The 13,893-nt window shown below is 41.9% G+C and overlaps 1 protein-coding gene across 1 annotated transcript in view; it reads left to right on the top strand.

Annotated features, from left to right (window-relative positions):
- The first annotated feature begins 120 nt into the window (after positions 1 to 120).
- The window catches only part of LOC117930117 (protein furry homolog-like), a 33,227-nt gene continuing 19,454 nt past the window's right edge, over positions 121 to 13,893 (top strand). The window contains exons 1-3 of the mRNA XM_034850584.1: positions 121 to 582; positions 1,198 to 1,450; positions 4,391 to 4,523. Coding sequence (XP_034706475.1) covers positions 121 to 582; positions 1,198 to 1,450; positions 4,391 to 4,523 — 848 coding nt within the window. The remainder of the gene's footprint in view (positions 583 to 1,197; positions 1,451 to 4,390; positions 4,524 to 13,893) is intronic.

Raw genomic sequence — 13,893 nt, forward strand, 5'->3', positions numbered from 1 at the left:
GCTAATGAGGTGATTGATTATTGGCACAAAAGGAAAGAGAAAGGGTTGATATGCAGTTGGACATTGAAAAAAACTTATGATAGCATCAATTGGAAGTTTCTGATGAAGGTGCTCCGGAAGATGGGATTTGGGGCTCGTTGGATGGATTGGATGTGGTGGTGTGTTTCCACTGCTAAATTCTCCATCTTAATCAACGGGGTGCCTGCCGGTTTTTTTTCAAATTCAAAGGGGCTGCGGCAAGGAGACCCTCTCTCTCCGTATCTCTTCGTCTTGGGTATGGAAGTTCTTAGTACCCTTCTTAGACGGGCTGGTGAGGGGGGATTTCTTTCCGGCTGTAGGCTTCGGGGGAGAGGAGGCGTGGAGCTGGCTGTATCCCATCTACTTTTTGCTGACGACACAATCATTTTCTGCAAAGCTGAAAGAGAGCAAGTAACCAATCTAAGCTGGATCTTGGCGTGGTTTGAGGCGGCTTCGGGACTCAGAATTAATCTTGCTAAGAGTGCCCTAATTCCCGTGGGGCAAGTGGATGAGTTGGAGGAGTTGGCGGCTGAACTAGGATGCAGATTGGGGGCTTTACCCACTGTCTATTTGGGGCTGCCCCTTGGAGCCCACCATAAAACCTCTTCTTCTTGGGACGGGGTGGAAGAGAGAATGAGAAGAAGACTAGCCCAGTGGAAAAGACAATACATCTCGAAGGGAGGTAGAATTACTCTTATCAAGAGTACGTTGGCCAGCATACCCACCTACTTTCTATCCCTTATCCGCATCCCTAAGTCTGTTACAAAAAGGATTGAGAAAATCCAAAGAGATTTCCTTTGGGGGGGAGGAAGTTTGGAGAGGAAAGCTCACTTAATTAAGTGGAAGGTGGTCTGTAGCCCTAAGGAGGAAGGAGGATTAGGCATCCGAAAGATTGATTTTTTGAATAAAGCCTTGCTGGGCAAATGGGTGTGGAGATATGCCTATGAGAAAGAGAACCTTTGGAAAATGGTGATAGGGGTAAAGTATGGTCAAAAGGGGTGTGGGTGGAGGACTAAGGAAGTTTGTGGACCTTATGGAGTGGGATTGTGGAAGGAGATCATGAAGGAAGCTGATTGGTGTTGGGAGATCACTGATTTTAAGGTAGGGAAGGGGACCAGAGTGCTTTTCTGGACGGATAAGTGGTGTGGTAATGAGGCGCTTTCTCAAACTTTCCCACAGCTGTTTACCTTGGCAGGGCATAGGAATGCCAAAGTAAGTGAAGTATGGGACTCTAGCATGGGTCAAGGAGGTTGGAATCTTAGATTGGCTAGAGATTTCAATGATTGGGATCTGGACCAGATAGGAAATATGCTGAATCTGCTGAGGGATTTCAGGACTTCTACTGAGGAGGATGCTGTGAGATGGAAAGGGGAAGGCAATGGTGTTTTTGGGGCTAAGGGGGCTTACAAAATGCTGGTGGGGTCCTCAGCCTGTGCCTTCCCGAATAGACGCATTTGGATGGATAAGGTTCCAACAAAAGTGTCTTTTTTTGCTTGGGAAGCTTCGTGGGGGAAGATCCTCACCTTGGATAAGCTTCAAAGAAGGGGGTGGCAGCTCTCTAACCGGTGTTTTTTGTGTGGCTGTGAAGAGGAAAATACGAATCATATTCTAGTACATTGTACAGTGGTTAAGACTCTTTGGGAGATTGCCCTCGCCATTTTTGGAGTCTAGTGGGTGTTCCCAAAATCAGTTATAGAAGTGCTACTTAGCTGGAAGGGCTCTTTTGTGGGGAAAAAAAGAAAAAATACCTGGAATTCCATTCCGTTGTGCATATTTTGGACGGTGTGGAAGGAAAGGAATAGGTTAGCTTTTAGGGGAGGGTCTTTAGATATTCAAAAATTCAAGAATTTTTTTGTATGTAACTTGTGGAGTTGGGCTAGGGTGTACATTGGTGAGGATACCTATTCTCTTTTAGGCTTTTTGGAGTGGCTTGCGGCCACTTGAGGGTGTGTGAGGTTTTTCCCCTCATTTTTTCTTGTCAGCCCTTCTTCTTGGGCTTTTGCGTATACCCCCTGTATACATGCGACTTTTCAGCCTTTCTAATATATTCTGATGTTTATCTATAAAAAAAAAATAAAAAAAATAATGTTCCGTGATGATCTGTAAGTGTTCCTCCAATTCCCAATTGCCATGGGTTACCTAAAGAGCATCCATCAAAATTCAACTAGATGTTGCCCATTGGAGGAGATCCATGTTGGACATATCTCCTCAACCAACCTTGTAGATCTGCTTACCATGTTCTAGTCTAGTATTGTAATGCTCAAAGGAGTGCCCACAAATGGAGCACCAATCTAGTAGATTTGCTTATTGTTATTATTGTTATTGTTGTCGTTGCTTCCATTATTATTATTATTGTTGGTCTTATTAATTTTGATAACATTGTTGTTGTTGATGTTGTTATTGTTGGTATTGTTTCATTGTTGTTGTTTTATTTTTTGATAGGCAAAGAACATAGTTCCAACAAAAATACAACAATAACAATAATCTTCTTCTTCTTCTTCTTCTTCTTCTTATTATTATTATTATGATGATGATGATGATGATGATGATGACTATTTTTTTGGCATTATCATTATTGTTGGCATTATTATTGTTGTTGTTGTTTAGAGATAAACTAATTCATTGCTATGAATTAAAATTTACAAAGAATGATGAGCAATCCTTTAAAAAATATAATAACTTAGCAAACCAAAGAAATGAAAATAATCCCCTCCAAAGTAGAAGCAAAACACGCTACAAGCTATACAATTAAAGGAAGGAAAAAAACTATAAAGCTCAAAGTGAGAATCTAATTAAGATGGTTGGGGAGAGGGGAGAGGTGGGTTTTTGGGTTGTGAAAAGTAAGAGACACTAATTGCTTGACTTCTTGCTTGGCTAGATTCTCTGCAACATAATTTGCTAAGCATGGGCCAAGGAGAAATTACAAGGTGTCACTGGCAATATTTGCAATTTGGCAAATACATACAACATACCTCCAGGGACCTCTTTCCTTCTTAGACATGCGTTTATAAAGTCCCCCTCCACCCTAGGATTCGATAGCCTCCATGTTTTGATAAGCCACTTGCCATCAAATAAAGTAAAAATGTCTTCCTTAATAGCCAACCCTTCTCCGGCAGTTTGGCGTAAGCTCTCAACAGTGTACCACAACAATCTCTAAACACACATCCAATTCCAACTGTCCTTAATAACTGAAAGAACATCCATCAAAATTTAACTACATGAAACCAATTTAGACCTCTAAGTATCCTTAAAAACCTCTAGCATTGCTCTCTTGCCATATTCTCTGCACCAAAGTAAGAATGGTGACACACGAAATGGCCTTGCCTTTAAGGAGTCTCGTAAGGCCTCTAAAGTGGATGTTTGTCATATCCATTGCATTTCTAGTGGAACTCAACCTATCTTAGTGAATTTGAGCAACTAGTGCTAAAGGCTCAAAACAAAAGGGTAATGAAGAAAGAGATGATCTATTGCTTCACTGTTACCTAAGCACAAAATGTACCAATTGGATTGAGAGCCTTAAGAGGCCTTCTGATAGAAAATTATTAGTATGACCTTATTGGCTGCTAGTTGAGCAAAGGCTTTTACTTTGGGTGGAGTCTATGGAGCTCTAAATGAATGGAAAGAAAGGATCAGAGTTCTTTGGTTTAGAAAGAAGGAACTGAAAAGAGAGAATGTAGAGAGAACAAACTTGTGGAAGTTAAAGACCATACCCGTGCATCTTGGAAAGAGGAGCACATGGATTAAGGAAAATATGAACAATGCAAGCTTCCCTATCTCTAGAACAGACGGGTACAGTAGAAATTGAAGTTACAAGACATAGGGATGTGGAGGGAACTAACATATATGAAATAAGATTGTCTATAAATCTTGCTATTCTAAAAGATCTGGGAAGATCATAAATGGGCTGAATGACTGATCCCTTCACTACCCAAAAATGAATTTTAGTATTATAATCTGAATGAAAATGATAATAATTCATTTTTGTACCATCGCCACTAACAAATCTTATTATTGTTATCATTTATATTCATATACTTCCTAAAAAAATATTTGGAGATTTTATCATTGTTATTATTTATTTGATTATTAGAATAGTCTCTTTATTCTTAGAATGGTCCCGTTAATAAGGAACTGAGTTATGTGCATATATTTCCTAAACATATTTGGAAATTTTGTCTGATATATTAGAGTAGTCCTATTTGAATGGTTCATTTAATTGTGGCAAAGTCTGAGATGTAAACAACATATCTTAAGAACAAGAAGTTAGATTATATACACCAAATCTTGACAGACATATCACAATTAATGAGTGGGAAATGTTGTAATCTTTATTCTGTTGTACTTTAATCTCATTATTCTCATTTGCTCATAGTTTTCCTTGTTATGAACACAACATTTATTTTCTGCAGAGTTGTTAGCCAGGTTGAATATCCCTCATTGGTTGATTTGCGGGGACTTTTGCTAGACCTAGTTGCTCAACTCCTTGGTGCTTTATCTCGGATCAGGTAACTGAATCATCAGTTAATGCTACTCAAAACTAATTATCTATGACACAATTAAAAACTATTCAATTATTTTTAGAACATGAAGTGTTATCATATTCTTCTGTGTTACCTATCTCATGTAAGAATTTGTTTTTGTTAGTTCAATAAAGTATAGGCAGTTTTTGGTTTTTTATTTTTGAATAGGTCTGAATTTACCTGAAATGTGAATAGAAATCAACACAAAACTGTACTAAATCGTCTGAAATATTTTCCTTTGGTAGGTAAAGAACAATTGAATTAATAACACCTATCAAAGGGCACGCAAAAGTATACATAGTGTGTAGAAGGTGCTAAAGGCCAAAAGAGTCAGAGGAGACACAAAAAAACCATCCTTGCCTTACTTAGTGTTCAACCCGTTAATAAAATCCATTAGAGACAAGGAACACCCTCCCACATGCACCTTAACCCATTTCCAAAAATGTACATAATTTTTTTTTTTTTTAATTGCTTGATTCTTGTTTTTGATGTTTTTGACAGCTCTCTTGTTTTTCTCCTTCTATGTGGTCTAAAATAAACACAAAGGAGTTGCTCTCTACGTTGTCTTTTGTGTCTTTCGTACAAAAGATTCGTGCCAGCTTAGATGGACATCCCTAACTAAGGATAGCATTACTCACTGAATACCAAACAGAGCATAAATTAATTGTCATAGCATGATTGCTTTGGAACAATGAAGGAGTACATAATCCACAATTTCTTCCTCTTCTTTACACAAATAACACCTACTTGGAAACCTCTAACCCCTCCTTTTTTTAGTTGTTCTAAATTTAGAATTCTTCCCTAAGAAGCTTTCCACGTAAAAAAGTTAACTTTTGTTGTGATCCTAGGGTTCTGCACTATGCCGGAATGAAACTCCTCCACTCTACAACTTGTTAAGGAGGAATAAATTTAACTATAAATTTGCTGGTTTTTTAAATCAACCAAACCATGATGTCCTCTACATCCCTTGTAATCGCATGCCTTTGCAATCTCTTGAAAAGAGCCTCCACCTCTCCTAGCTTCTTGTCATTATTTTATCTTGTGAATAAAGGACTCCTCCACTCGCCAATTTGCTTCTACATTTGGTCAACCTTAGCAGTTTTTTTAATAGGCAAACAAGAATATATAATAGATGCTAGTTAGAGAGAGGGGGGCGCACCCTAAGTACATGAGAGGTTTACAAAGGATGCCAAAACAAAAACAAAAACACCTTAAACAAGCACATAGAACACCTTCTCACTAACACTCAACCAATTAGTAAAATCTAACAAGGATACTAGATCATTTTGAATATGTTGGCAAGTCTAATGGAAAAGGGTACAAATAAGAGAGTCCTTTAGTGCTTGATCCAAACTACGAATTCCATTGAAATAGTTTCGATTCCTCTCTTGCTAAAGAATCCAAAACAAGCAAAGAGGGTTGTCGTCCGAATCTTTTTCTATTTTTGCTAACAAAACTCCCATGCCATCCTTTTAGCAAATCTTTTGCAGAAAATGGAGGACCTAAGAAAAGCTAAAGAGAGAAAACAAGAAATGTAAAAGGCCCCTTGCCTTTCCACAATGGATTAGCAAGTGATTAGTTATTTCTTCTAAATGCATACATAAACAACAATTGTTGGTTAACACTCAACCTCTTCTCTTAAAAAGAAGAAAAAAACCCCCACTTTTAAAGCCGCCCAAGAGGCTGCCCACAGTACCTTCGAGGGAAAAGAAACTCTTCATCCGACTTTGAGGAAGAATAGAAAGATTTCATCAAGAAGTTCTTGCTCTTGCTAACTTTCCAAGTTAGATTATCTTCATCCTCATTGTACTTCCTAAGCGCTTGAAGCCTTCTTAGTAACTTCTCAATGTTGTGTAGCTCCCAATCTTAAAATTGTCTCATGAAACCAAGGTTCCACACAACTTGTTGTTAATGACCTCCCAAGCATTCATCACCCAAGCCTCTTTGTTAGAAGTAAAAGAGAAAAAAGACGGAAAAGAGTCCTTTAAATAAGCATCCCCACACCAAACATCATGCCAAAATTTTGTTCTTCTTCCATTGCCAACCATATAAAACTTGTTCTAGCCTTAAAGGCTTCACAACCTCTTCTTATTGCCTTTCACAAGCTAACGCCATAACCTTCCCTCCCTATCAGAGAGCACCATCCTCCTGTTTCTTCCCTAAGCTTTCCCACTATAACCCGTCTCTAAAGGAACTCTCTTTCCAAAGCAAACCTCCAACACCATTTTCCAAGCAAGGCTTTATTAAGAGATGACATGACCTTAATACCTAGCCTTTCTAAATTCTTATCTTTGTAGATGGAAGACCACTTGACTAGGTGAGGTCTTTTCTTGAGGTCTCCTCCTCATAAGAAGTCTCGTTGAACTTTTTCCAATCTTAAAGCCATCATTTTGGGAATGACAAGAAAAGACATAAAATAGCTAGGCAAGCTGCAAAGAGTGCTTTTAAGCAAAGCGAGTCTACCACCCTTTAGGAGGTGTTGTTTTTTCCATAGGGCTAACCTTTTTTTGAACCTCTCCTCAACACATCCCACACAAAAAGGGACTTAAATAGAACACCCAAAGGCAAGCCTAAATAAGTAGTTGGAAGCTTCCCCACTTTGCAACCCAACAATGAAGCAAGCTCCTCAAACATTAGGGACCTCTCCCACATGAATCAACTTGGTTTTATTCAAATTGATTTTCAACTTTTTATAAGCTTCAAACCAAAACAGGAGCCAACTCAAGTAAATTAATTGGTTTGAGCAAGGTTCACAAAATAGTAGGGTATCATATGCAAATAGGTGGTGCCTCTCCTCTTCTACCAACCCCCTTCTTCGACCTTATACTTCTCTATGATCACATGCTTTCAAGGGAATCATTCTTGGATGCAAATCCCCAAAACTATTTTCCAAGGAGTGCTTGTTGATAAATTTTTGATACCAAAGCCTATTAAGGTGACGTAGTTGGTTAGGGCAAATCCTGGGATGTGTGAGGTCTTGGATTCAAATACTATTGTTGGATAAATACCTTGGTTTGCCCGATGCTGGTTGTTATGGGCGTGGTCAACACCCCGAGGTTTGGGTCCCCATGAAGAGTCCTTACTTTATTTTATTTTATTTATTTTTATTTTTCTTATAAATAAAAGAGATAAAATTGTATTGAAAAGAGCCCGCCAAAACAAGTACTCAAAGTATACAAAGATTATAAAAAATAATAATAAAAAAAAAAAAAAAAAAAAAAAGATGAAGCTCCCACTTTTTTTCTCCCTATAGATTGTTGGTTGGTTCACCAATTGGAGCCTTTTTTAAGGCTTAACCTTCCCCCATGGTAAATTGCTAAGCCCCCATAGGAAGTCCTTTTGAATCTTTTCTGGTCTAAAACTCACCTTGCGTGAGATGATAAATAAAGAGACGAAGTAAATTGCTAAGCTAGAAATGGTGTATTTAACCAAAGTCGATCTTCGTCCTTTTGACGAGGATTGTCTTTTCCACATGGCGAGCTGTTTATGAAATCTTTTTTCCACTGCATCCCAAACTTGCAATGATTTGAAAGGAGCTCCCAAAGGGAGGCTCAAGTAGGTGGTGGGTAGAGAACCCACTCTACAACCCAGCACCCCAACCAACTTTGAATTAGCAACCTTTCCCATTGGGATCACCTCAATCTTTTTCAAATTAATTTTAAACCTGAGATTGCTTCAAACCACATAAAAGCATAACTCAGGCACTCCATATGCTCCTTGTTGGCATCACAAAGAATCAATGTATCATTAGCAAATAAAAGATGCAACACTTCCATACCCTCTCCTCCTCTCTCACCAGTTCAAAAACTCTATAAAACCTCCTTCCTTAGGTGTTTGAAATGTATTGAGAGGAAAATACAAACAGGGCCATAATGGCATAAGTTTGTGACTAGCTCAGTTCAGTTGTTTCTTATTTGATCCTTCCTTGATTAACTTTGGTGTATATTAAGGTTCAACTCATTATCTATGGCTTGTGATGATTGGTGGCTACCTGCATCACCCAATTTTATCAGGCGATCTATGAAAACTGGAAGGAAAAAAAGAACGGACTATTGTTCCTAGTTATTGTATTGTTTTTCCAGCGAGGTATTTGATTCTGCAATTAGTCATCCTTCTTCTGTTACTATTTTTTTTAAGAACATATTTATAAAAATTTCCTTCACCTTTTGTAGAGTTCATCTCTAATAAAAGTGTACTTTTCTGTGCTAAATATGTCTAAACTACTTCAAACTGATGATGATTTCCTATGGGGACTGCTCCTGTAGTCTTTCTTGAATGTGGTGGCCTTCTTTGTTTTTCCAGTCTTTCCAATTGTGCATTTCATCACCCCTTCAAAATCAAGTAATTTTGGTGTTGTTTGGATACGCTCCTTGTTTTCAATTTTTAAAAACAAAAAATGATAGTAAACCCTACATAAAATGCAAGAACTCTTTGAAACTTACCTTAAAAATTTTTACTACCTCAAGCTGTGTGAAAGATGGAGGAGAGAGAAAGACCTAGAGAGAGAGTGTGTGAGAGAGGGAGAAGAGAGCTGGTTCCAAGGTGCGAACGGGGACTCAGCGGGTTATCTCCAGTCAGGGGTCGGAAAAGGAGTTTTGGGATAGAGTCGAAGACTTTTGAGGTCGAGACAGAGAAGAAGAAGGGCAGGACACAAATCTTTATAGTGGAAAGAAAGGGAGGTGTCTCTTCTTGGATTAAGTTGGGGCCGGCAAGTTTAGGGCCGCTCATTGAAGGCTTGGTCTTTTGTTCAAAGGACATGAGGACTGGCCATTGGGAGAAACGCTAGCAAGAGAATGGGAGATATTTCTCTTTAGTGCGCGGCGAAAACAAGGGGGGATGTTTCCTTCGCCTGGGGGTTATAGATCGGGAAAAGAAGAGGTTTAGTATCTTTGTACCCAGAGGCAGAGGAGCAAAAGGGGGTTGGACCCTCATGGTGGAGGCGCTGCGAGAGATGGAGTCTATTTCAGGTGGGCAAGTGAGACAGAGGGACAAGGACAAGTTTTGGATACCCATGCTGGGAAAATCCTTTGCGGAGGTGGTCAAGCAGAATCGCAGCATCGGAGAAGAGGTGGCTAGGGTGAAAGTGGATAACAGGGCTTTATGTGTGAACTTGGAGAAGCTGGCCCATTGCCTTGTCGGTTGCTGGAACCCAATGCTAGGAGGGGGGGAAGATTTAAGAAGCTGGGGGTCCCAAATGGCAAAATTGTGGGGGCTAAAGGGCAATTTAGGCTTGGCCAAACTGGAAGACGACAAGGCATTACTGGAATTTGAGATGATAACAGAAGCTGAGAAAGCCCTAGATGATGGGGAAATATCGGTCGGTGGCTTCGTCATGCGACTGGAGAAATGGAGCCAAGGACGGGATGTTTGATGGAGGAAGAGAAAGAAAGAGAGGCTTGGGTAAGGATAGTGGGTCTTCCCATTTCTTTATGGAATCGGGACACTCTGAGCAAGATAGGAGAGGGGTGCGGGGTTTTTTTGGACATAGATGTTAAAACGGAGAGGATGGAAGAGTTACAGTGGGCTAGAATTCGGGTAAGGATAAAAGAGGAGAAAATCCCTAATATGGTGGAAATATGGGTCGAGAATATGTGCTATTCCCTAACCCTGTGGTGGGAGACTAGGTCGACGTTGCGAGTGATGCCGACCGTCGAGAAAGGAAAACCCCTCGTAACAGATGGAGAGGTAGAGGGTGAGTTCCAGTCACGCGAGGGCAAGCGCGTGAGGGAAGCCGAAGGGGGCTCGAGGCTCGAGGAGCAGACACAGTCTGCGGATGGGACGCGAAGGTTGACTTCTGGGTCGGGGCGACCCATGGAGTGCTATCGTGGGCTTGTTGGGCCTTTAGAGATGGGCTTCTTGGTGAAGCCTCGTGGGTCTGAGGGCATTAACCCATCCTCCTCCTCTGTGGACTCTTTTGGGCCAAAGGAGAAGGTGGACTTCAGACGGACCAAGGCCTGGAAGTCCACGGTGGATGCGGGACTGGTAGCCGATGGTCAAAGCCCCGTGAGGGTGCCTAGTGACCAATTTGTTGAGGCCCAGAGTTGCGGCCCAAGCCACTCGGGAAGCCCACTCTCTGAAATTTCTCTGTTTTGGGAGAAGGATGGGCTGCGCAGGCTGAGCGAGGCAGAGTTCTCCACATAGAGCGAACGAAGACTGATCTCGCCCTTGTAGAGGAAGCGACGAGGTATGATATTGTCCTATTTCAGTCCGATTGCTTGATCCTTGAGCCTCTTTCTTCCCCTTCTCCTTTTTTCGGTCGGACTCCAGTGGGGGAGTATTGCGACCTTTCTGGGCTTGAAGAGAAGCGTGACGAGGGTGAAAATCCGCTTCCAATGCTCATTGGCATGGAACCCCCCTTGAGTGAGACTGTCGAATGCTGGGATTTGGTGGAGGTCAACAAAAGCAGAACTGAAGCTAATGGAAAGGAATTGGGCTCTGATCAAATAGTGCCATGAGTAAATAAGGCAGGGGGGAGCTTAGCTGGGAGAAGAGCGACTTGGCCAAGTTTAGTAATTTCTTGGGGTTTTCGACAGAAGGTCTGGAGAAGGACATTATGGAATTCCTGGTTAAAATTCGTAAGAGAAGGGAAAGAGTTCATAGCAAAACCATTCTGGAGAAATCCAAATTTGAGAGAAAATTGAAAAGATTAGAGTGTTCCATTAACTATGAAGGGGGGAAGAAGCAAAATGGTGGTGAGCAAGTAAGGGGGTGCCAAATTACGGAATTTAAATGAAGCTAAGAATCCTAAGTTGGAATGTTTGTGGAGCCAATGACAACTCCAAAAGAAGGGTTATTAAGGCAGTGATCAGAAGTCAGAGGGTGGATCTTTTTTGTCTTCAGGAAACCAAAATTCAGACATTGTCGGAGGGTTTGGTGAGAAGTTTGGGTTCTGGTAGGTGGTCTAATTGGGTGGCTTTAGACGCCTTGGGCTCTGCGGGAGGGATTCTGGTGTGTTGGGATAAAAGGTCTCTGGAGGTGATGGAGACGGAGGTGGGGAAGTTTTCAGTTTCTTGTAGGATTAGGAATGTGGAAGATGGGATGACCTGGATATTTACTGGTGTGTATGGGCCTTTCTCCAAAGAAGACAGAGATTGCTTGTGGGAAGAGCTAGGGGCGATTAGAGGCTTGTGGGAAGATCCATGGTGTTTAGAGGGGGACTTCAATGTCATCTTGTCCTAGCGAGAAAGGAGTAGACAGGGAAGGTTGTCTGGTGCCATGAGAAGTTTTGCCCAAACTGTTGATGATTTAGAACTCATTGATCTTCCTATGCAAGGGGGTATTGCCACTTGGAGTGGGGGCAGGAATAACCAATCCTGGGCTAGACTAGATAGGTTTCTTGTGACTCAGCAGTGGCTAGATATGTTCAGTGGGGTAGCCCAATGCAGAATGCATAGACCCACTTCCGATCACTTTCCTATCTTGCTGATGGGTGGGGGGATAAGGAGGGGCCCCACTCTGTTTAGATTCGAGAATATGTGGCTGAAAGTGGACGACTTTAATGGTCTTCTCCGGGGGTGGTGGCAAAGGATTGAGGTGAGAGGAAGAGCCAGCTTCAGATTGGCCTATAAGATGAAGGTTTTGAAACATAATATTAAAGTTTGGAATAGGGAGGTGTTTAGAAGGCTGGAAGTCAACAAAAATTCTGCCCTTCAGCATCTGGAGTACTGGGATGGAGTGGAGAGTGAGAGGAGCCTGTCTATAGCTGAAACTGAGTAGAAAAAAGAAGCCAAGGATGCCCTCTATAAATGGGTGCTAATGGAAGAAGTTCATTGGAGGTAGAAGTCTAGGGAGCTGTGGCTCAAGGAAGGAGATAGGAATATCGGTTATTTTCATCGTATGGCTAATGCCCACCGCAGGAATAACTCCCTGGACAGGATTATGATTAATGGGGAGCTGCTGACTGAGGATCAAGAGGTGAGGGATGGATAGTGAATGCATTCTAGAAATTACTCTCAGAAGAGCCGGGGTGGAGAGCGGATATTGAGGGGTTGCAGCTCAATCAACTTAATTCCCGGGAAGCTGAAGACTTGGAGATGCCTTTCTCTGAGGAGGAAATCCATTTTGCATTGATGGAGATGAGGGGAGACAAAGCTCCAGGCCCGGATGGTTTCACAATGGCCTTTTGGCAAGAGTGCTGGGATTTTGTGAAGGAGGAGGTGGTGGATCTGTTTAAGGAATTCTTTGAGCATGGGTTCGTTGCCAAGTCTCTCAACACCACCTTTTTGGTCCTTATTCCTAAAAAAGGAGGAGCTGAAGACTTGGGGGACTTCAGGCCAATCAGCTTGCTTGGGGGTTTGTATAAACTTTTGGCCAAAGTCCTAGCAAATAGGCTAAAGAAAGTGCTGGATAGGGTGGTCTCAGTTGACCAAAATGCCTTTGTGAGAGGGAGACAGATTCTGGATGCTTCTCTAGTAGCTAATGAGGTGATTGATTATTGGTATAAAAGGAAAGAGAAAGGGTTGATATGCAAGTTGGACATCGAAAAAGCCTATGATAGCATCAACTGGAAGTTTCTTATGAAGGTTCTTCGGAAGATGGGCTTTGGGTCTCGTTGGATGGATTGGATGTGGTGGTGTATTTCTACTGCCAAATTCTCCATATTAATCAACGGGGTTCCAGCTGGTTTCTTTCCGAATTCAAAGGGGTTGCGGCAAGGAGACCCCCTCTCTCCATACCTTTTTGTCTTGGGTATGGAAGTGCTTAGCACCCTTATTAGACGGGCTGGTGAGGGGGGCTTTATTTCAGGCTGTAGGCTGCGGGGGAGAGGGGGGGAAGAGCTGACTGTTTCTCACCTCCTCTTTGCTGACGACACACTCATTTTCTGCAAAGCTAGAAGAGAGCAACTTACCAATCTAAGTTGGATTTTGGCATGGTTTGAGGCGGCCTCCGGCCTCAGAATTAATCTGGCTAAGAGTGTTCTAATTCCTGTGGGGGAAGTGGATGAGCTGGAGGAGCTAGCGGCTGAGCTAGGTTGCAGATTGGGGGCTTTACCCACTGTTTATTTGGGGCTGCCCCTTGGAGCCCATCATAAAACCTCTTCTTCCTGGGATGGGGTGGAAAGAGAATGAGAAGAAGACTAGCCCAGTGGAAAAGACAATATATTTCGAAGGGGGGAAGAATTACTCTTATTAAGAGCACTTTGGCCAGCATACCCATCTACCTCCTTTCCCTTATACGCATTCCTAAGGCTGTGGCAAAAAGGATTGAAAAAATTCAAAGAGATTTCTTGTTGGGGGGGGGGGGGGGAAGCTTGGAGGGAAAGTTCACTTGATTAATTGGAAGGTGGTTTGCAGCCCTAAGGAGGAGGGCGGATTAGGCATCCGAAAGATAGATTTGTTGAACAAAGCCTTGCTGG

This window comes from Vitis riparia, chromosome 14, assembly GCF_004353265.1.
Source record: "Vitis riparia cultivar Riparia Gloire de Montpellier isolate 1030 chromosome 14, EGFV_Vit.rip_1.0, whole genome shotgun sequence".
Classification (NCBI taxonomy): domain Eukaryota; kingdom Viridiplantae; phylum Streptophyta; class Magnoliopsida; order Vitales; family Vitaceae; genus Vitis; species Vitis riparia.